The 23,183-nt window shown below is 36.7% G+C and overlaps 5 protein-coding genes and 1 pseudogene across 5 annotated transcripts; all 6 read right to left on the reverse strand.

Annotated features, from left to right (window-relative positions):
• Positions 1-4,012: 4,012 nt before the first annotated feature.
• LOC125021621 (olfactory receptor 6B2-like) lies at positions 4,013-5,075 on the reverse strand. Its single transcript, XM_047607743.1, has one exon. It carries the CDS (start codon positions 4,982-4,984, stop codon positions 4,013-4,015), a length of 972 nt encoding a protein of 323 aa, XP_047463699.1. The 5' UTR covers positions 4,985-5,075.
• Positions 5,076-6,112: 1,037 nt separating this feature from the next.
• On the reverse strand, positions 6,113-7,891 carry LOC125021664 (olfactory receptor 6B2-like). Its single transcript, XM_047607788.1, has one exon. The coding sequence runs from the start codon at positions 7,753-7,755 to the stop codon at positions 6,784-6,786; it is 972 nt and encodes a 323-aa protein (XP_047463744.1). The 5' UTR covers positions 7,756-7,891; the 3' UTR covers positions 6,113-6,783.
• A 2,136-nt stretch (positions 7,892-10,027) lies between these two features.
• On the reverse strand, positions 10,028-10,999 carry LOC125021622 (olfactory receptor 6C4-like). Its single transcript, XM_047607744.1, has one exon. The coding sequence runs from the start codon at positions 10,997-10,999 to the stop codon at positions 10,028-10,030; it is 972 nt and encodes a 323-aa protein (XP_047463700.1).
• A 1,472-nt stretch (positions 11,000-12,471) lies between these two features.
• On the reverse strand, positions 12,472-13,442 carry LOC125021623 (annotated as a pseudogene).
• Positions 13,443-16,705: 3,263 nt separating this feature from the next.
• Positions 16,706-17,677, reverse strand: LOC125021624 (olfactory receptor 1-like). The gene has a single exon (XM_047607745.1). The coding sequence runs from the start codon at positions 17,675-17,677 to the stop codon at positions 16,706-16,708; it is 972 nt and encodes a 323-aa protein (XP_047463701.1).
• Positions 17,678-19,922: 2,245 nt separating this feature from the next.
• On the reverse strand, positions 19,923-21,414 carry LOC125021661 (olfactory receptor 2AT4-like). The gene has a single exon (XM_047607786.1). It carries the CDS (start codon positions 21,159-21,161, stop codon positions 20,178-20,180), a length of 984 nt encoding a protein of 327 aa, XP_047463742.1. The 5' UTR covers positions 21,162-21,414; the 3' UTR covers positions 19,923-20,177.
• Positions 21,415-23,183: the final 1,769 nt, after the last annotated feature.

The raw sequence follows: 23,183 nt of genomic DNA on the forward strand, positions 1-23,183 counted from the left end.
AAAACACGTGTAATCAGGAGACATTTTACTGCTGCAACGTCTCCCTGCAAAAACACAAAAGACAAAAACGTGAACGTGACATGTCATTGGAGTGCGTGCTTTGAAAAGCGCAGATCCCGTTTGGATTGGTCGACAGAAACGGTTGGAGAAGAAGAAGAACAACAAGACATGCCATTGGCTGTTGGGACACTGAACATCCGTCTTTGACGTTACGCTTAACAAGGTCAACAACGACCAGGCGGCTGTTCCCGTTTGGTCACAGAAACTTGGAGCAAACAGCAGCTAATGTTGAGGCTGGAGGAAGGACGAAGGCAGAAGGCAAGTATCAAACTGAAGCTTAGTGGCATTAGCTTTATTTACCATCATGCGTCTGACTTTACTCAGTCGACAAAACCAATCCGCTAGCATGTCGTCAATTGAAATGTTAGCTAACTATGATGACAAAAGTATGGCCGGCGGCGGCGTCTTCACGTGGCGTCTGCCAGTGTTAGTCATAGATATATATCTATGAGTGTTATTAGTCAGCCAGACCAACTACTTTTTATTTTATTTACGCTAACGTTGGCTTAGCACTTAACAGTGAGTCATTACGTTTACTTTCGTGAACTGACTCACACGGGCGGAGAGAAAGAGGAACAGCATTTGTTTAGAGCTGCAACAATGAACAATAATCGATTATTAACCCTCTTCTACATTTTCACAAATTTTTTGGCCATAACTTTTACTGCGTGTCTTGAAATGGCATGATTTCTGGCTAGGATAGGAAGCTGGATTTTATGGAACATGTCAAAATGTCAAAGTCTTCTTTCCACGCAGACTGCTCCTACTCCTACTCCTCCACATGCAGGTGTCGCTAATAAGCCATTTTAAGTGGATTTTCTTCCAAAGAAGAGAGAACAAATGTTTTATAAATGATACTGAGATTTGGTAATGGTTTATTTCATCCAGTTACTCTTTCTTAAAACTAATATTTTCATCTTCCTCTTGCCTCTCACAAATATAGGAGTGACCTACTCTGCCTTTTTCAAGGTTTTTTCAAATTTTAATTTTGGTGCAACACTAGTCAGTGGTCAACATGAAATTCAAAACAATATGTAAAGGATAAGCTAACGATCATCTTCTAGTTTATTGAGGGGAGATCTGCTAACACAGTTTAGGTCGACTTTTTCACAACCAATAGCATTTATTTTGATTTTGGCAAATTTCATGATTCATCATTTTTTTTTCTTTCTCTCTGCAGATAAGTGGTGGGAGTTGTTGCGGCTCTTTCGTTCCTCTGTTGCAGCTCTCTGCAGCAAGCAGTGCGAAGCAAGGATGCTGATCAAAGCCGTTCACTTTTTCACGCTAACTAACTGCCTCAGAATAGCGGCAACTAGTCACTCATCAATGAACGAGCGAGAGTTACACAGCAACTGAATGACACTGAATACCACACCACACTCATGGTTGTAACATCAACCAAAAAACACTGAACTAACAGTGCATTGCAGTTCATTTACAAGTTGCTGTCGAGTATTTAATTCAAATGTATTTTTATTTTAGTGCATTAGTTTTTTAAATATAATTCTAAATTTGAATTGATGGTGACCTTTTAACATTAAAATAAAATGTATTTCATTTTTTGTATCACAAAATATACGCCACAACTGCTGACGTGCGACACCCGCCGGTAGGTCCAGCCCGCTATTTATTGAACTTTTCGACCCCAGGTAAGCCAACCATGGATAAATCCCCGTTATGTATGCATAATGGAATTTCGTTCTCTCTGTAGCAGTTATTTCATTTCATAAATGCAACACACTTTGGGCCTAGCATAGAGGTGAAAACGATATATGCAGTGTTATCTTCATTTTAGATGTCAAAGGGGTTTTGTGGTTCCCAGTGTTTTCTTTACAAATGGCTCTTTGAGTGTGAGGGTTGCCGACCCCTGGTATAGAGTATGGATTCATTTCCAGTGACGTTTCACCAAGTTTCTAATCATTATTGTGGATATATGGTGACTTGTATGTAAATTGGTAACTCAACTTTTTTTCTTTTTCTTTTTTTTAAACTTTTTTTTTTCATTACCAGTTCAGTTGAATTTTGTTTTGTTTTTGTTTTTGTTTCAGAACCAGTCATTTTAATTGAATAGATTTTTGAATATTGCTGTAATAATGGTTACCTGCTACAGTTAAATAAAAATACGGAGAATGGGCAATTGTAGCTGTTCTTGTTCAGCTTGGTCTCATTTTTTCTCATGTTTTGAAAAGATCAAATTATTGTTGTATACTGTTATATTACATCTAATCTAATATAGCCTACAGCCTTATTAAATAAAATAATGCCATTAAAACAACTAATAAGAGCACATTTCTGTAACTTTAAGCATTATTATTCATATTACAATGTTAATTTGCCGTCATTATGGGTAATTTCATTATTTTAAAATGTAAAGTGTTTGTAATTAAACGTTAAAACTATGTAAAACAATTAAATATCCATTTGATGTTTTCTAAAATTAACAGTGAATTCTGGCAACCTAACCAAATATCTAGTTTTGCAACAGTTTTTTGACGTGTTTTGAAAGATTAATCACATTATTTTGTGTCATATACTGTTGTATGACATCAAATATAAATTATTATACAATCTTTTCCCATAAAATAATGTCATTAAAACCGATTAATAACAGCACATTTCTGTAAATTTAAGCATTATTGTTCGTAATACAACATTTATTTACCATATTTCTAGGTGATTTAATTGTTTTAAAATGTGAAAATGTTTCTAATAAAACAACAACCTGAAAATACAGCAACATCTTGTCAAAATTACAAGTACAAACTGTATTTTGATTATGGAAAATAGCTGTATTTTTACTAGAAAGTAATTTTTCGTTATTTTACGGTATTTTTATGGCGCCCTGCTGCCAGAAATTTACTGTTTATTTACGTTTTTTTTTGTTTTTTGTTTTTTTTTTACAGTGTAAGTTGTTTAACACATCTAGATGTAAATACCAGGAAATAAAAGCTGACATTCTGAACTCTTGTCTCATACTCATCTTTTGATCTTAAATCCAAACGTCTTCAGTGAACAATGAAAACAAGGGAATTTGCCTTGCTGTTGGTAAAGACAGGTTTTCCCAGAAGACATTGCATTGTTACAAGATGGTCAATGTTATTTAAGTTATTTACTTGTCGTGTCAGTGTATTTGATGTTGAGGCCGATCGAGCCACCTGTGGCTCAGTAGTAGAGCGGACTGTCCACTAACTAGTTCAATCGAACTATTAAGCTAAACAAAGCTGTGAGAATACGTTTTAAATTGATTTGTAGAGGTTACAGGGTTACTCCAACAGAGTACAAATACTAAAAACATTAAACATGAAGAGTTTATTCAGTGATTTTAGAGTTTAATTATATGCCTACTTGGCTGTTACAAGTATAATAAAAGGTCACATTTAGATTTGAACATAGCATCGTACAATAAATTGCATTCATGAAACTAAGTTCTCCCTCTAGGTAATTATTAAATATCACCAATTTCAGCTCAACAGCAATTTAAAAACAAATATTTCATTTGTTGTGTTGTCTGTTCTTAATATTTTGACAAAAATTTGTAAAAGTAAAAATAATAATTTCGTGTGTTAATTATGCATGATATATAAAGGCCGACATCTCTACGCATTAAGACAGCTATATGTGAAGTACACAGAGTATACTTACAAAATATATATGATAATCTCACATTATCATTTACTTCATAACACCTGCATAGAGTCAGAGAAAAACATAGTTACAGATTTTTGTGTGTGTTGTAGAACAGCTGAATAATTTGAACTGTAAGTGTTTTTAAAGGTAAAAATACATATACATAATACATCTAATAAATTTTAACCAGACAAAATAAAATACAAAGAAAAATATTGATAATATTGTGTCTGTCTGTTAATGTGTCTGATGCAACATTTTAAAATGACTGTTGACATAACTTTAATCATTTTTTGTGATATTTTATGGAACAGAAAAACATGCTCTAATTTTCGGTTGCAACTGTGAATTGTCGTTTGATTTTCAACAACTTCTTCAAAGAGTCTTTGATTTCTTGAGTCTGTAAAACATAAATGATTGGGTTTAACACAGGAGGGATGACAGCAGTCAACGACAGGTTTATGATCCTGGCATTTGGATGTATTGTGTTCCAAGAGTTATAAACAATTGTAATAGGGAGGAAATAGATTGTCACTAATGAAAGATGACCTGTGCACGTTTTAAAAGCCTTCAATCTTTCTCGACCTGTAGAAATTTTTGCCAAGGTATATGCAATACAACAGTAACTTGCCAAGATAAAAGCCAGAGGAAGCCAAAGGATAAGAAATGGTGCAAAATCAGATACTGCAAGACTGGGAGTAATATCATTGCAGCCAAGCCGGAACATAGGGCCATGGTCACAGAAATAGCTGTTAATAACCACAGACTTACAGAAAGAAATTCTTGTGAGAAGCCCAGCTGCAATGAGTGTAAGACCAATGGCATAGATCCAGAAAAACGCAATCAAATACAGCATGAGCCTGTGGGTCACCTTCACATGATAATGCAGTGGAAAGAGGATAGCTACCAGTCTGTCAAAGGCGAGTGTAACCAGATTTAAAGACTGCATTGAAAGTAAAGCAAAGCAAAAAAACATGAATGCCAAACAGTCATTATAGGCAACATAGAGATGATTGAACAGAAAGATGTCAATAACTTTTGGCACCAGAGCCGAGCTACTTAACACGTCTGTCAATGCCAGGCTAAAAACTGCCATATATTTAGGACTTCTCAAAGTATGATCTAATATTATTACAGTAATCACTGTGCCGTTTCCGATCACTGACAGAATGTAAATAAAAAAGAGAAAGACAAAGTAATACTTAATATTAGGTATGCCAATAAAACCACTTATTATGAAATACGGAGGCCGCACAAAGGTAATGTTTTTCCCAAGAGCTGAGTTGAAAAATTCCATTTGAAGATTTTTTGTTAATCTTACAACTTATATCTAGTGCTTTCTTCACCAAGCCCTGTTTAGCGAAGAGTGGCTAGAGAAATTAGCAGTACTGCAGTACAGTGCTGTCATTTATAGAAGCTGTCTGTTCCCTTGTGTTAACTCTACAGCAGCTTGAGGCCCAGTTAGATATGTCAGTGGGCATGCAAATGTACTATAAACGGATCCTAATGGACCTGATTTACCTGGATTTGTTTTTCTTGCTCAGACATTAAATATGTATTTACGTAAATGTATCTTTGTCTGTATGTGAACAATCTACAGTCCCCTCCAAAAGTATTGGAACAGCAAGGCAAATTCCCTTGTTTTTGTTGTTCACTGAAGACATTTGGGTTTAAGATCAAAAGATGAGTATGAGACAAAAGTTCAGAATGTCAGCTTTTATTTCCTGGTATTTACATCTAGGTTTTAGACTGACCAAGTCGATCACCTGACCTTAACCCAGTTGAACATGCATTTCACCTCCTGAAGACGAGACTGAAGGGAGAAAACCCCGAAACAAACAAGAACTGAAAGAAGCTGTGGTGAAAGCCTTGAATAGTATCACAAAAGAAGAATGCAAAAGTTTGGTGATGTCGATGGGTCGCAAGCTTGAGGCAGTCATTGCAAGCAAGGGTTATGCCACCAAACATTAAATGTTATTTACTTTAAGATTATTTGTTCCATCACTTTTGCTCACCTAAATATGCTGTGGTGTAATACAAATGTTGATATATCCTGATTGGTTTAACACATCTAGATGTAAATACCAGGAAATAAAAGCTGACATTCTGAACTCTCGTCTCATACTCATCTTTTGATCTTAAATCCAAAAGTCTTCAGTGAACAATGAAAACAAGGGAATTTGCCTTGCTGTTGGTAAAGACAGGTTTTCCCAGCAGACATTGCATTGTTACAAGATGGTCAATGTTATTTAAGTTATTTACTTGTCGTGTCAGTGTATTTGATGTTGAGGCCGATCGAGCCACCTGTGGCTCAGTAGTAGAGCGGACTGTCCACTAACTAGTTCAATCAAACTATTAAGCTAAACAAAGCTGCTGTTCTCATATGTGAGAATACATTTTAAATGTATTTGTAGAGGTTACATGGTTACTCCAACAGAGTACAAATACTAAAAACATTAAACATGAAGAGTTTATTCAGTGATTTTAGAGTTTAGTTATATACCTACTTGGCTGTTACAAGTATAATAAAAGGTCACATTTAGATTTGAACATAGCATCGTACAATGAATTGCATTCATGAAACTAAGTTCTCCCTCTAGGTAATTATTAAATATCACCAATTTCAGCACAACAGCAATTTAAAAACAAATATTTCATTTGTTGTGTTGTCTGTTCTTAATATTTTGTCAAAATTTGTAAAAGGAAAAATAATAATTTCGTGTGTTAATTATGCATGATATATAAAGGCCGACATCTCTACGCATTAAGACAGCTATATGTGAAGTACACAGAGTATACTTACAAAATATATATGATAATCTCACATTATCATTTACTTCATAACACCTGCATAGGGTCAGAGAAAAACATAGTTACAGATTATTGTGTTTTTTGTAGAACAGCTGAATAATTTGAAATGTAAGTGTTTTTAGAGGCAAAAATACATAATACATTTAATAAATTTTAACCACACAAAAGCAAAATACAAAGACAAATATTGATATTATTGTGTCTGTCTGATGCAACATTTTAAAATGACTGTTGACATAACTTTAATAATTTTTTGTGATATTTTATAGAACAGAAAAACATGCTCTAATTTTCGGTTGCAACTGTGAGTTTTCGCTTGATTTTCAACAACTTCTTCAAAGAGTCTTTGATTTCTTGAGTCTGTAAAACATAAATGATTGGGTTTAACACAGAAGGGATGACAGCAGTCAACGACAGGTTTATGATCCTGGCATTTGGATGTAATTTACTCCAAAGGGTATAAACAATTGAAACAGGGAGGAAATAGATTGTCACTAGTGAAAGATGACCTGTGCAAGTTTTAAAAGCTTTCAATCTTTCTCGACCTGTAGAAATTTTTGCCAAGTTAAATGTAATGCAACAGTAACTTGCCAAGATAAACGCCAGAGGAAGCCAAAGAATAAGAATTGGTGCCAAATTAGCGATTACACGGCTGGGAGTAATATCATTGCAGCCAAGCCGGAACATAGGGCCATGGTCACAGAAATAGCTGTTAATAACCACAGACTTACAGAAGGAAAGTCTTGTGAGAAGCCCAGCTGCAATGAGTGTAATAGCAATGACATAGATCCAGAAAAACGCAATCAAATACAGCATGAGCCTGTGGGTCACCTTCACATGATAATGCAGTGGAAAGAGGATAGCTACCAGTCTGTCAAAGGCGAGTGTAACCAGGTTTAAAGACTGCATCGAAAGTAAAGTAAAGCAAAAAAACATGAATGCCAAACAGTCATTATAGGCAACATAGAGATGATTGAACAGAAAGATGTCAATAACTTTTGGCACCAGAGCCGAGACACTTAACACGTCTGTCAATGCCAGGCTAAAAACTGCCATATATTTAGGACTTCTCAAAGTATGATCTAATATTATTACAGTAATCACTGTGCCGTTTCCGATCACTGACAGAATGTAAATAAAAAAGAGAAAGACAAAGTAATACTTAATATTAGGTATGCCAATAAAACCACTTATGATGAAATACGGAGGCCGCACAAAGGTAATGTTTTTCCCAAGAGCTGAGTTGAAAAATTCCATTTGAAGATTTTTTGTTAATCTTACAACTTATATCTAGTGCTTTCTTCACCAAGCCCTGTTTAGCGAAGAGTGGCTAGAGAAATTAGCAGTACTGCAGTACAGTGCTGTCATTTATAGAAGCTGTCTGTTCCCTTGTGTTAACTCTACAGCAGCTTGAGGCCCAGTTAGATATGTCAGTGGGCATGCAAATGTATTATAAACAGATCCTAATGAACCTCAGTTACCTGGATTTGTTTTTCTTGTTTGGACAATGCTGTTTGGAGTTGTTCTAACCGTTTAGGTATCCAAACCAAATCGATTGTAATTACCTTTCACATGTAAGTCTTACTATTTACTTTAGTCTGCTCATGGTATTATATCTAAAAATCAAATATAATGTATAGTTAATAACAACTAGGGTTGCCACCCGTCCTGTAAAATACGGAATCGTCCTTTATTTTGCAATTGAATGTTGTGTCCCGTATTGAACCGATACAGGACGCGATTTGTGCCGTATTTTCATAAATGTCCAATACATGTGTCTGTCTCACACATATACACTAAATCTAACAATAATGAGCAAAATAAAACGGGAAATACTACGATGTGGTAGTACTTTGTTGTGCGTGTGGCGCTGTCATGATTGCCTAGTGACAGACGCTGCTAAAAAAATAAATAAAATAAAATACGCACCTTTTAAAATATCCACTGCACCCGGGACTCCACCGTGTCCTCAAAAGCGAGTAAGAAGAAGTACACTTGGAAAAAGAAGTGAGGGAAATCTGTTGACTGTTTACATCTGGTCTACTCCACGGACAAGAGAAACACAACAGTTTCTGATGAACCCAGGACTGTTGAGGGAAGGAGTTATGTTTTGCACTTTCTTGTTTTCTCTATTCTTGAATAAGCAGACATATGTTTACAAGTGTTTTTGTTGTTTTTTTGTTTTCAATTTATTTAGTTTATATTTTCAAAGTTCAAATTAAGGCTTTATGTAGGCTAATTAACAGCACATTGTATGCAACAATGTTGTACAATAAAGAATGTGTTCAGCATTTCAAGCTTTAAGATAAATAGATAGATGCTTTATTCATCCCAAACTGGGAAATATGAGTAATTGCTTTCTCCCTCGGGCCCGTGGTGGTCATGGCCCCAAGGAGCCGTGGTGGGTGTCCCTTATAACATTTAGTGTTATTCATATATTATTAAAGTGTAACATATACAGTTTTTTGCACTACTTTACAGCTGATGAGACATGAATTACTGATGTGTGGGATCAATAAAGTTATTGTACTAAACTAAGAAGTTTTAATACTTAGTTTTTGGTACCCGTTTGCCATTAACTTTAGTGTGTGTGTGTGTGTGTGTGTGTGTGTGTGTGTGTGTGTGTGTGTGTGTGTGTGTGTGAATTAAATAAGCTGAGGCATTAACGTAAAATTCACCGTTAAAATGTGCTTTGAAATAGTATTTGTATCACTTCACAGCGCAGCTTTGACTCCTCCAATATGGCGGACATGCAGTTACATCACATCAGCGGGCCAACCCAGTCAACGAGGCGTCTATGTATTGATGTCTATGGTTTGACCTGCTAAGAAAAAATTCTAATTATTAGACATATTTAAACTTAAAAAAAAAAAGAAGAGTAACGCAATAGTTACTTTCCCTGGTAACTAGTTACTTTTATAATGGAGTAATTCAGTTACTAACTCAGTTAATTTTTGGGAGAAGTACCTAGTAACTATAACTAATTACTTTTTAAAAGTAACATGCCCAACACTGGTAATGACATACCCATCAGTCCTGGATTTTTTTTCTTGCTTATTATCAAATGGTGAACAGGGTAAACATTTTACATATTATAAACATTAGGACTGACATTTATCTTTCACTGAAGTTGGACTCAGGACCAGTGTTGTTCCTGAGTATAGCCTCACAGCATCAATATCTAACGAGCCTCTACAATTTTTAGCTGGTTTCATGAAAAGAAGTGAACATGAAAAAAAAACAACACAAAATTATGCTATGCCTTCTTAGCTCCTATTGGGAAAAAAAAGGTTACTTTCTGCTTTGACTGCCATTACAAAAACACACAAAAAAAATTAAGAAACTTACATGTACTACCATTACATTAGAAACCTTCACAAAGGACACAGATAATTCGGGGAATTATTTTGACAACAACTGATATATTTTACCAGTAGCTTTTCTTTCCTGTTACTTGTTCTTGGGTGCAGATTTAAGTAGACAGTCTCACCTCAGTGGGTTATAATAATGTGCTCATTTCTGAACATGCTTAATTCTGCACTGTTATTTTCGACTTACATTTTATTTTTAATAACTTTTTTACTGAATCTTTGATTTCTTGCGTCTGCAGAACATATACAATTGGGTTCAACATGGGAGGGAACACGGAGGTCAGAGACAGGTTGATGATCCTGGCGTTTGGATGTATTTTTTCCATTAAGGTAAATGTAATTAACAGTGGGAAAAAATAAATTGCTACTAGCGAAAGATGACCTGTGCAAGTTTTAAAAGCCTTCAATCTTTCTTGACATGTAGAAATTTTTGCCAAGTTAAATGCAATGCAACAGTAACTTGCCAAGATAAACGCCAGAGGAAGCCAAAGAATAAGAATTGGTGACAAATTAGCGATTACACGGCTGGGAGTAATATCATTGCAGCCAAGCCGGAACATAGGGCCATGGTCACAGAAATAGCTGTTAATAACCACAGACTTACAGAAGGAAAGTCTTGTGAGAAGCCCAGCTGCAATGAGTGTAAGACCAATGGCATAGATCCAGAAAAACGCAATCAAATACAGCATGAGCCTGTGGGTCACCTTCACATGATAATGCAGTGGAAAGAGGATAGCTACCAGTCTGTCAAAGGCGAGTGTAACCAGATTTAAAGACTGCATCGAAAGTAAAGTAAAGCAAAAAAACATGAATGCCAAACAGTCATTATAGGCAACATAGAGATGATTGAACAGAAAGATGTCAATAACTTTTGGCACCAAAGCCGAGACACTTAACACGTCTGTCAATGCCAGGCTAAAAACTGCCATATATTTAGGACTTCTCAAAGTATGATCTAATATTATTACAGTAATCACTGTGCCGTTTCCGATCACTGACAGAATGTAAATAAAAAAGAGAAAGACAAAGTAATACTTAATATTAGGTATGCCAATAAAACCACTTATCATGAAATACGGAGGCCGCACAAAGGTAATGTTTTTCCCAAGAGCTGAGTTGAAAAGTTCCATTTGAAGATTTTTTGTTAATCTTACAACTTATATCGAGTGCTTTCTTCACCACGAAATAAGCAGTACTGCAGTACAGTGCTGTCATTTATAGCAGTTGTCTGTTCCCTTGTGTTAACAGCAGCTTGAGGCCCAGTTAGTAATGTCAGTGAGCATGCAAATGTACTATAAACAGATCCTAATGAACCTCAGTTACCTGGATTTGTTTTTCTTGTTTGGACATTAAATATATATTTACATAAATGCATCTTTGTATGTGATCAATCTAAGTCTCCCTTTACAGTATGTTCTTCAAAAAGTACAAAAAGACTTTTTGAAGAGGCATGTAAGTGAAGCTGAACTCTCAAAGCAGGACTCATTAGTCATTCCTTTTAATCCTTTACCAACTAGTAAAACTGCATTTAAAGGAGACATGAAACACAACATAGTCTTGATCATCTAAAGGTCTTTCATACTAAAAAGGTTATATACGTTTTAACATTGATGGCAAAAGGAATGTCAAAATCTTGCCATTTAAGTTTCCCAGTCAAAACACAGGGCGGCGGCTTTGCTGTTGAGACGCCAGACGTGAAAACTGAGGTTCTCCTGACTTTATGTCTAGTGCCACTATTGGGTCAAATTATTTAGGTTCATTAGCTGAGGAGATCAAATTCTTATCTGAATGCGAATCCGGTAACATGCCATTCAGATTTCATTATGGGACGTGTTTCCACTGATACAGAGGAGAAAGAAAACTCCAGTCTTGTTGTAAACAATTTCCAAAGTCCATGTGATAGATAGATTCATGAGATGTGATACTCTTCTGTCCATCTTCTGCATAAAGTCCACCTAATGATTTGATTGGCCCTTGACTGGAGCATAATCAGTTCCCAACAAAGCATTGTGTACGTAGGGAAGTTGGCCTAGCTTCCAGGCTACAACAAAAGTAATGACATACCCATCAGTCCCAGATTTATTTTCTTGCTTGCAAATGGTGAACAGGGTAAACATTATGTATATTACAAACATTAGGACTGACATTTATCTTTCACTCAAGTTGGACTCAGGACCAGTGTTGTTCCTGAGTATAGCCTCACAGCATCAATATCTAACGAGCCTCTACAATTTTCAGTTGGTTTCATGAAAAGAAGTGAATATGAAACAAAACAACAACACAGAATTATGCTATGCCTTCTTACTCTGTAGCTCCTATTAGAAAAAAATATATATATATATTTTTTGACTGCCATCACAAAACAGAACAAAAGTAAGAGAAGAAGATATTTAAGAAACTTACATACCTTCTACTACCATTACATTAGAAAACTTCACAAAGGACACAGATAATTCGGGGATTTATTCTGACAACAACTGATATATTTTACCAGTAGCTTTTCTTTGCTGTAACTTGTTCTTGGGTGCAGATTTAAGTAGACAGTCTCACCTCAGTGGGTTATAATAATGTGCTCATTTCTGAATTCTGAAAAGAGACATGCTTAATTCTGCACTATTATTTTCAACTTACATTTTATTTTCAATAACTTTTTTACTGAATCTTTGATTTCTTGCGTCTGCAGAACATATACAATTGGGTTCAACATGGGAGGGAACACAGAGGTCAGAGACAGGTTGATGATCCTGGCGTTTGGATGTATTTTTTCCATCAAGGTAAACGTAATTAACAGTGGGAAAAAATAAATTGCTACTAGCGAAAGATGACCTACACACGTTTTAAAAGCCTTCAGTCCTTCTTTAACTGTGGCTACTTTAACTAGAGTATAACAAATATACAGATAACTTATCAAGATAAAACCTAGTGGAAGCCAAAACATAATTATTGGGTACAAGAAACTAATGAAGTAGCTGGGAAAATAGTCATTGCACGCAAGCCGGTATATCTGGCCATGGTCACAGAAATAGCTGTTAATTACCACAGACTTACAGAAGGAAAGTCTCGTAAGAAGACCGACTGAAATGAGCACAGTAATTATAACAAAGACCCAGAAGAAGATAATCATTGAAAACATGAACCTGTGGGTCACCTTCACTTGATAGTGCAGCGGGAAGATGATAGCTATCATCTGTCATAAGAGAGCGCGACCAGGTTGAGAGACTGCATACAAAGGCAGGTGTAGCAGAAATAAAGGAAAGTCAAGCAGTCGTTGTAGGAGATGAATGGGTGATTAAACAGAAAGATGTCGAGAACCTTCGGCACCAGAACAGTGTTACCCAACAGGTCCACAAATGCTAGGTTAAAAACCGCAATATATTTAGGAGTTCTCAGATTATGATCCAAGAATATCACAGCCATCACAACAGTGTTTCCCAGCACTGAAACGACATAGACAAAAAATAAAAAGACGTAGTACTGCTGTATATTTGGGATTCCAGAAAAACCACTTATAATGAAAAATGCAGGATGCACATAGGTGATATTTCTTCCAAGAGCTGAGTTGAATAACTTCATTGTGAAACTATCCACAGCGCAGCAGTTTCTGTGGACAAGTGTCGTCCCCTTTGAAACAGCGAGATGTTTGGTCTTGTACGGATGGTAGAAAGCTTGTCTCTGTTTGTGAGACAGGGCTCTGTCAAGCTTTAACTGCTCTAACAGAAGCTACGACATAAAGACTTCCTCTGCATATGTGACACGTAACGTATTCCCTTGTGTCTACTGAATGTGCTGTCAGTCACTAATTGCCATTTTTACTTCAATCCATCTCTCTGGGTAGGACCTACAGTGCACTACTTAATATTTAATACTGCCTTTGTGTGTGATACCATCCAATCAGCACTTTGTTTGATATGACTAGTGTATGTTATAATGACAGTGCACAGGAGGAAAATTTGAATGAACTGCACCACTGTGAAAAAGAGTCACTCGAAATGGTGAACATTTCCACCCGAACCTTTTTACCAAGAATTAACTTGTCAGCCTTAACTTTTCATCCTGTTTGTTGGCCCTATCAGTGTATAATTCTCATTGCCCATTATTTTATATGTCTTTTAAATATTTTATGTATACATATATATATATGAACTCTGCCCCTGTTCAATATCACACACAAGACAAAGTGCCACCTTTATTTATTTATTTAGCCTTGATTTAACCAGGTTAGTCCCATTGAGATCGGGAATCTTACAGCATTAAAAGACAGAAACAAAGAACAAATAAATGAGCACATAGAAGATGTGATAGCTCAAAGGTCGAAACTGACTTGAGCCATCTATTCCTTCAGCCCTCAGCATTAATGACTTCATGAGCTTCTTCACTGATAAAATTGTTGGCATTAGAGATAAAATTCATAGCATAATAATGATCACCTGGTTTCGTTGGATGGCATTACCGTGGCCTCAAGCACTACTGTGAAAAACCTTGGTGTTATATTTGACCAGGGTATGTTCATTAATTCTCACATAAAGCAAGTGACCAGGACTGCTTTCTTTCACCTTCGTAATATCGTCAAAATTAGGAGCATCCTTTCTGAGAGTGATGCGGAAAAACTAGTTCATGCATTTGTGTCTTCCAGGCTGGATTATTGTAACTCATTACTGTCTTGGTGTCCAAATAGCTCTTTAAAAAGCCTCCAATTGATTCAAAACGCTGCAGCAAGAGCACTGACAGGAATTAGAAAGAAAGATCATATTACTCCAGTTTAAGCTTCTCTTCATTGGCCCCCTTTAAAATCTAGAATTGAATTTAAAATCCTCCCCCATACATACAAGGCCTTGAAAGGCCTAGCTCCATCATATCTGAAAGGCCTCATAAATCTGAAATTGTGTGATAATACCAGCAACAGCAAAAACTTTCGCTGGTTACGTTTTGGTTGTAATTATAGAGTACAGTGAACCCTCGTTTATCGCGGGGGTTACGTTCCAAAAAGAACCCGCGATAGGCGAAATCCGTGAAGTAGAAACCTTTATTTTTTTACAGTTATTATACAATGAAATACTCCATAAAACATTGAAAGCAAGGAACAAAACCTTTTTACAGGCCCAAGCATTTGTTTAACAAATAAAAGTACTGTACAAACGTTTGTTGTTGTTTTTTTTTTTTTTTTTTTTTTTTTACAAATAACTACTGTACTGTACTGTACGTACATTCATATCCAGCGTGATGTTTTTTTTTCTGCAGTCATTAATCCACAAAGCTAAACCAGACTCCATCCTTACCACGGTCTTGTTGCGGACAGTTGCAACCCTTTTTGCATCCTTATTAAAACTTATTGCTGCTGTCGTCCTTATGTTATTTTCCTCCTTCTTTATGGAACGAACGGAAGATTCATTAATTCCGTAATGGCGACCTACAGCCGCATAGCTTCTACCTTCCTTTAGCATGTCCAGAAGTTTAACTTTTTCTGCGATAGTTAGCATCTTCCTCTGCCTTTTGGGCCCGACCGCAAGTGCCTTTGTCGGTGCAGAACGTTTTGTCGACATTATGGGTTTTAGAGAAACTTGAAATTGCAAGAGAATTAGCAAACCTCATTTTGGCAAGCGGTTTTACGTACGTGTACATATTAAACCATAACGTTATTGACACACAGGTAGAAAAGACGCGGAGAGACTGTTTAGCCAATCAGAACGCAGAACACAATGCATGATGCAAATCCGTGAAGCAGCGAGACCGTGAAAAGTGAACCGTGTTATAGCGAGGGTTCACTGTATATTCAAATTCTAAAACGTTTTTCAGTGAATCTTTGATTTCTTGTGTCACCATAACATGGTGGTAACACCGGTAACAGGTAATTGCATTCAGTGTGGGCAGAAAAACACAGACTAGTTTATGATCCTGGCTTTGGGATGTATATTGCCAAGATAAAAATCAGAGGAAGCCAAAGAATAAGAATTGGTGACAAATTAGCGATTACACGGCTGGGAGTAATATCATTGCAGCCAAGCCGGAACATAGGGCCATGGTCACAGAAATAGCTGTTAATAACCACAGACTTACAGAAGGAAAGTCTTGTGAGAAGCCCAGCTGCAATGAGTGTAATAGCAATGACATAGATCCAGAAAAACGCAATCAAATACAGCATGAGCCTGTGGGTCACCTTCACATGATAATGCAGTGGAAAGAGGATAGCTACCAGTCTGTCAAAGGCGAGTGTAACCAGGTTTAAAGACTGCATCGAAAGTAAAGTAAAGCAAAAAAACATGAATGCCAAACAGTCATTATAGGCAACATAGATGGGTACTGCAGTACTGCAGAACCCATCAGTCCCGGATTTTTTTTCTTGCTTATTGTCAAATGGTGAACAGGGTAAACATTATGCATATTATAAACATTAGGACTGACATTTATCCTTCACTCAAGTTGGACTCAGGACCAGTTGTTCCTGAGTATAGCCTCACAGCATCAATACCTAACGAGCCTCTACAATGTTCAGCTGGTTTCATGAAAAGAAGTGAATGAAAAAAAAACACAAAATTATGCTATGCCTTCTTACTCTGTAGCTCCTATTGGAAAAAAACAAAACAAAAAACTTTGACTGCCATCACAAAACACACAGAACAAATGTAAGAGAAGAAGATTTTTAGGAAACTTACATACCTTCTACTACCATTACATTAGAAAACTTCACAAAGGACACAGATAATTCGGGGATTTATTCTGACAACAACTGATATATTTTACCAGTAGCTTTTCTTTGCTGTAACTTGTTCTTGGGTGCAGATTTAAGTAGACAGTCTCACCTCAGTGGGTTATAATAATGTGCTCATTTCTGAACATGCTTAATTCTGCACTGTTATTTTCGACTTACATTTTATTTTTAATAACTTTTTTACTGAATCTTTGATTTCTTGCGTCTGCAGAACATATACAATTGGGTTCAACATGGGAGGGAACACAGAGGTCAGAGACAGGTTGATGATCCTGGCGTTTGGATGTATTTTTTCCATCAAGGTAAATGTAATTAACAGTGGGAAAAAATAAATTGCTACTAGCGAAAGATGACCTACGCACGTTTTAAAAGCCTTCAATCCTTCTTTAACTGTGGCTACTTTAACTAGAGTATAACAAATACACAGATAACTTATCAAGATAAAACCTAGTGGAAGCCAAAGAATAATAATCGGGTACAAGAAACTAATGAAGTAGCTGGGAAAATAGTCATTGCACGCAAGCCGGTATATCTGGCCATGGTCACAGAAATAGCTGTTAATTACCACAGAATTACAGAAGGAAAGTCTCGTAAGAAGACCGACTGAAATGAGCACAGTAATTATAACAAAGACCCAGAAGAAGATAATCATTGAAAACATGAACCTGTGGGTCACCTTCACTTGATAGTGCAGCGGGAAGATGATAGCTATCAATCTGTCATAAGAGAGCGCGACCAGGTTGAGAGACTGCATACAAAGGCAGGTGTAGCAGAAAAAAAAGAAAGTCAAGCAGTCGTTGTAGGAGATGAATGGGTGATTAAACAGAAAGATGTCGAGAACCTTCGGCACCAGAACAGTGTTACCCAACAGGTCCACAAATGCTAGGTTAAAAACCGCAATATATTTGGGAGTTCTCAGATTATGATCCAAGAATATCACAGCCATCACAACAGTGTTTCCCAGCACTGAAACGACATAGACAAAAAATAAAAAGACATAGTACTGCTGTATATTTGGGATTCCAGAAAAACCACTTATAATGAAAAATGCAGGATGCACATAGGTGATATTTCTTCCAAGAGCTGAGTTGAATAACTTCATTGTGAAACTTCTTTGAAACAGTCAGATGTTTGGTCTTGTACGGATGGTAGAAAGCTTGTCTCTGTTTGTGGGACAGGGCTCTGTCAAGCTTTAGCTGCTCTAACAGAAGCTACGACATAAAGACTTCCTCTGCATATGTGACATGTAACGTATTCCCTTGTGTCTACTGAATGTGCTGTCAGTCACTAATTGCCATTTTTACTTAAATCCATCTCTCTGGGTAGAACCTACAGTGCACTACTTAATATTTAATACTGCCTTTGTGTGTGATACCATCCAATCAGCACTTTGTTTGATATGACTAGTGTATGTTATAATGACAGTGCACAGGAGGAAAATCTGAATGAACTGCACCACTGTGAGACCAAGAATTAACTTGTCAACCTTAACTTTTCATCCTGTTTGTTGGCCCTATCAGTGTATAATTCTCATTGCCCATTATTTTTTATATCTTTTAAATGTTTTATGTATATATATATATGAACTCTGCCCCTGTTCAATATCACACACAAGACAAAGTGCCACCTTTATTTATTTATTTAGCCTTGATTTAACCAGGTTAGTCCCATTGAGATCAGGGATCTCACAGCATTACATACAAGGCCTTGAAAGGCCTAGCTCCATCTGAAAGAGCTCATAGAACCATATTGTCCCAACAGATCACTACGATCTCTAAGTGCAGGTCTACTTGTGGTTCCTAGAGTTTCTAAAAGTAGAATGGGAGGTAGAGCCTTCAGCTAACAGGTTCCTCACCTGTGGAACCAGCTCCCAGTTTGGATTTGGGAGGCAGACACTTTTAAGGTCAGGCTCAAGACTTTCCTTTTTGAAAAAGCTTATAATTAGGGCTGGACTTAACCATCCCTTAGTTATGCTGCTAAGGGCCTAGGCTGCAGGGGGACAATGCACTGAGGACATGTCCTCTCCTCTCTCTTCTCTGGCTCCTGTCCTCTAATATAATTTATTTTATGTCTCTTATAATGTATTTTCTATTACCAACAGCTGTGTCTCACTATGTATTATGTTATTAGATTCTACGTGTTTCCTTCAGCTTGATATATGTATCTATGACAGAAGTTTGTTTATCTTGTTTCTCCTGTTGTTCTTTTTTCTCTATATTCCCCGTTTGCACTCGGCTGGCCTTCAGCAGATGGTTCCTCCATATGAGCTGGGTTCTGCTCAAGGTCTCTTCCTGTTAAAAGGGAGTTTTTCCTTGCCACTGTCGCCCTCAGCCTTGCTCTGGAGGTTGCAGGCGGGTTTTTGCAAAGCGTCTTGAGACAATCTGTATTGTTATTGGCGCTATATAAATAAAAATTACTTGAACTGAATTGACTTATATGAAAAAAAAATAATGAAAAAGGTTGCATGTATAAATACACGTGTATTGTGTAAATCATTGTTAATATTCATTGTGAGGATTCACTAACACGAAGGTGAGCAGACAGCCTTGGCACACCACACACATACACTATTATCACTATTACTATTACTGAAGGTGAACTGTGGAAAAATGTGACACAAACATGCTGCAGTTCCATGACAAAACAAATGCAACCACATATTTGTGTTAAATCGGAAATTGTGTGATAATACCAGCAACAGCAAAAATCTTTGCTAGTTACATTTTGGTTGTAATTATAGAGTATATTCAAATTCTAAAACTTTTTCCAGTGAAACTTTGATTTCTTGGGTCACCGTAACATGGTGGTAACACAGGTAACAGGTAATTGCTTTCAGCGTGGGCAGAAAAACACAGACTAGTTTATGATCCTGGCTTTGGGATGTGTATTGGCACTCTTAATAAAAGGGATTCCTATTGGGATGAAGTAGATTTCCACTGATGAAAGACACATTGTGCTGTGTTTTAAGGGCCTTGACTCTTTACATAAATGATGATTGCAAAACGAAGCCAAAGAATGAGAGGTTGACACAAATAACACAAATAACAAATGACAATAACAATGTCACTAGAGCAGAAATACTCAACAAAAAGAAAGATTTCTGGCCCATTGAACAATAACAGACGATGCTATGCAACTTTCCATTTTGGTCAACAAAAAGAACAACTGAGAATTATTACTATTACTTCTGAGTTAACCTGAACATTTAAGGTCTCAGTTAAGTGAGACCTCACATTAGGTCTCTTAATTTTTGATGGTAAATCTTATCAAAACGAGGCCACTAAAACACTGATTAGCAGTATACTTAGAAAACAACCCCTTCTGTAAATTACAACAAAGATTTTTTTGTTTTAATATGTGCTCTTTATTAATGACTACAACAACTACAGTTAAAAAAAAAACAGCAAAGAAAGCTGTAATTACATGCAAAAAAGTTACAAGATTTTGCATTTGTCTGGACTTAAAGTGGGGTTTGATTATAACAACCTCATTTAGGATAATTATGTCAGAACAGTTGTGATGTTTTGTTTCGCTCATCAACAAAATATTCAAATTCACTTATCGAGTCCACTCAGACTCCTAAACAAGACATTCACAGCTGGTCACATTATTATTACTTTCTTTGCCATAACTTTAGTTTGCATCCTGGTTTTTAATATTTTTCTCAGTGAAACTTTGATTTCTTGCGTCTGCAGAACGTAAATAATTGGGTTTAACATGGGAGGAAAGATAGAGGTCAGAGACAGGTTTATGATCCTGGCATTTGGATGTATGTTTGCACTCATAGTAAAAGTGATGACTATCGGGATGAAATAGATTGCCACTAATGAAAGATGAGCTGTGCAGGTCTTAAAGGCCTTCACTCTTTCATGAAATGTGGCTATTTTAGATAAGGTGTAGACAATATACGAATAACTTAAAAAGATGAATACCATTGGAAGCCAAAGAATGAGAAATATCAAGAAGCGACCAAAGACTAAGTTGGGTGTATTGTCATTGCACGCAAGCCGGTATATCTGGCCGTGGTCACAGAAATAACTGTTAATTACCACAGACTTACAGAAGGAAAGTCTTGTAAGAAGACCAGCTATAATCAGATTAACAGTAACGACAAAGGCCCAGAAAGAGGCAATCAAAGTCAACATGGACCGGTGGGTCACCTTCACTTGATAGTGCAGCGGGAAGATGATAGCTATCAGTCTGTCATAAGAGAGCGCGACCAAGTTGAGAGACTGCATACAAAGGCAGGTGTAGCAGAAAAAAAGGAAAGTCAAGCAGTCGTTGTAGGAGATGAATGGGTGATTAAACAGAAAGATGTCGAGAACCTTCGGCACCAGAACAGTGTTACCCAACAGGTCCACAAATGCTAGGTTAAAAACCGCAATATATTTAGGAGTTCTCAGATTATGATCCAAGAATATTAGGGCCATGACAGCTCCATTTCCCAGCACTGACACAAAATAGACAAAAAACAGAAAGATGTAGTAATACTTCATATTAGGTATCCCAACAAATCCTGTTATTATGAAATATTCAGGACGCACAAAAGTGATATTTTTCCCAAGCGCAGAGTTAAAAAAGTCCATTGTAATATTTTTACCAAGCCTGTACAGTCCAAGCGGTGCTGATGCAGAATGAAGGACTGCACGTCAGCGCTGATTTGTGCTTAGTACGCTAAGATCTCTTGTTATGAGCTTTAGGTGTTTAGCAGACCTCATTAGTGTTTCTCCATTCCCGAGTGTATTCATCATATAACCATCATATTTAAAAAAAAAAAAAAAAAAACACACAGGATTCCCCAGTAAAGTTTTGATTTGGAATCACTTAAACTCCTGCACCTGCCAGTCATATCCACGCTATTGCTTTAACTCCAGTTTGAATTTTAACATGTGGACAGTCGGCCTTGCTCTTCACATTAGGACATTTATTTTCAGCAAAGACAATCCCGTCTCTCCTTGAGCACAGGGATGGACTAAAAAGAAACATGGGTTGACCCTGTTGATATGGCAGCATTCGTAAATGGCATTTACATACATTTAAAGGCCACTTTTCACTGCTGCTGTCTGTAAGATTTTTTTTTTTAAAAAAGATACTATAACGGCACCATTGCTGACACGAATGGTAATACCCAGACAGAAAAGCAATGCAGATTTCGTGCTTCATTTAGGTGCCATCACTGGACCCAGCGTTACTGTTTCTCCTGCATGGAGGGAAGTGAACCTTCAAAATGCCAAAGGCGAAACGGTCAAAAGTTTGGCTGTACTTCACCTCAAAAGATGTGTAGACTCAGCAACCTGCAACAAGTGCTCAAAAGTGTGCAAGGGAGGCAACATCTCAAATTTCCGTAAACATCTGATGATGCACAGCATGACCCCATGCCCCTGTTTTTATTATGATAATTATGACAGTTTGAAGTGACTTTAATTTTAAATTGGTTAATTTATTTCTTAGTCTATTTAAATTAATATTCTGTTGCAACCTGACAAAATTCCTTAAACATGAAATAGGCACTGTTTTCCATTCTTTAAGCACCGGCACTGTTTCAGAAGTACCGGTTTGGTACCAGTTTTGAATACAATCTAAATGATAACCATCTCTAGTGCCAACAAGAAGCCATAAAATGAAAAAAACAAAAACAAAGGTCCAATGCAAAGTGGGCAGGTACAAAGCTGAACTTATCTCAACTTTGAAACAACTCAGTTGAGGTGACGACCAATAGGAACGACTGATACAGTTGATTGACATATGACCCAACCACGGTAGTTCCAAAAAGGGTTAACACAGGTTTAAGGATTGTCTGTGTGCGTGTGTGTGCAATGAGGTTGAATTCTTCCCAGAACAGAACTTGTGACCATGTAAAGACTGAAATAACATGGTGTAATGTAAATAAGTGAATAACATATGTCTATTTAGTTTGTTACATAAAAGAACAAGGTATAAACCTGTCCTATAGGAAAAGTAACCTTAAATGACTTCCGTTGTGATCTGGCACTGGATAGAAAATAAAATGAATTTGACCTTTGAAGGGGAGCGGGATCAAATTCACCTTGCTGATAGTATGGAGGTGAAACGTTTGGGGTAGAAAATATACAGGTTTGTCACAAATACAGTAGCGACAAACTGTCTAATACAAAGCGATGGGCAACGAGCGAACCATTTTATATGTAGACCGAGCTCAACTAGGTAAGCCTAGGTCTCATTAGCAAAATACTGAACAATAAAGCTGGTACAGTACAGGTTTTTTTATTGTCAATAAATCCAAAAAGTCGTCCTTACTGCTGATATTTGGTGGGGCTTCATTTTTGCTAGTGATGGTGTGCATTTGACTCAAACAACTGTCTGCACGCTAATAACAGAAGCTAATAAGTCAGTGTAATTTTGTGTGCCAGTAATGCATTTTCATCTTTATTATTATTATTATTATTATTATTATTATTATTATTATTATTATTTTATCTGGACTGTCTTTGCTGCAGTTTCTCTTTGTGGTTTTCATTGTACTGTGCAGTGTGAGGTAAGTACTTGAATCGTGAAATATTGGGTTTCCTGTTACAAACTCAAGGGTCTCAAAATCTATGTGATATGATATGTATGAGTTTAAGAAACAA

Source organism: Mugil cephalus, chromosome 15, assembly GCF_022458985.1.
Source record: "Mugil cephalus isolate CIBA_MC_2020 chromosome 15, CIBA_Mcephalus_1.1, whole genome shotgun sequence".
Taxonomy (NCBI): domain Eukaryota; kingdom Metazoa; phylum Chordata; class Actinopteri; order Mugiliformes; family Mugilidae; genus Mugil; species Mugil cephalus.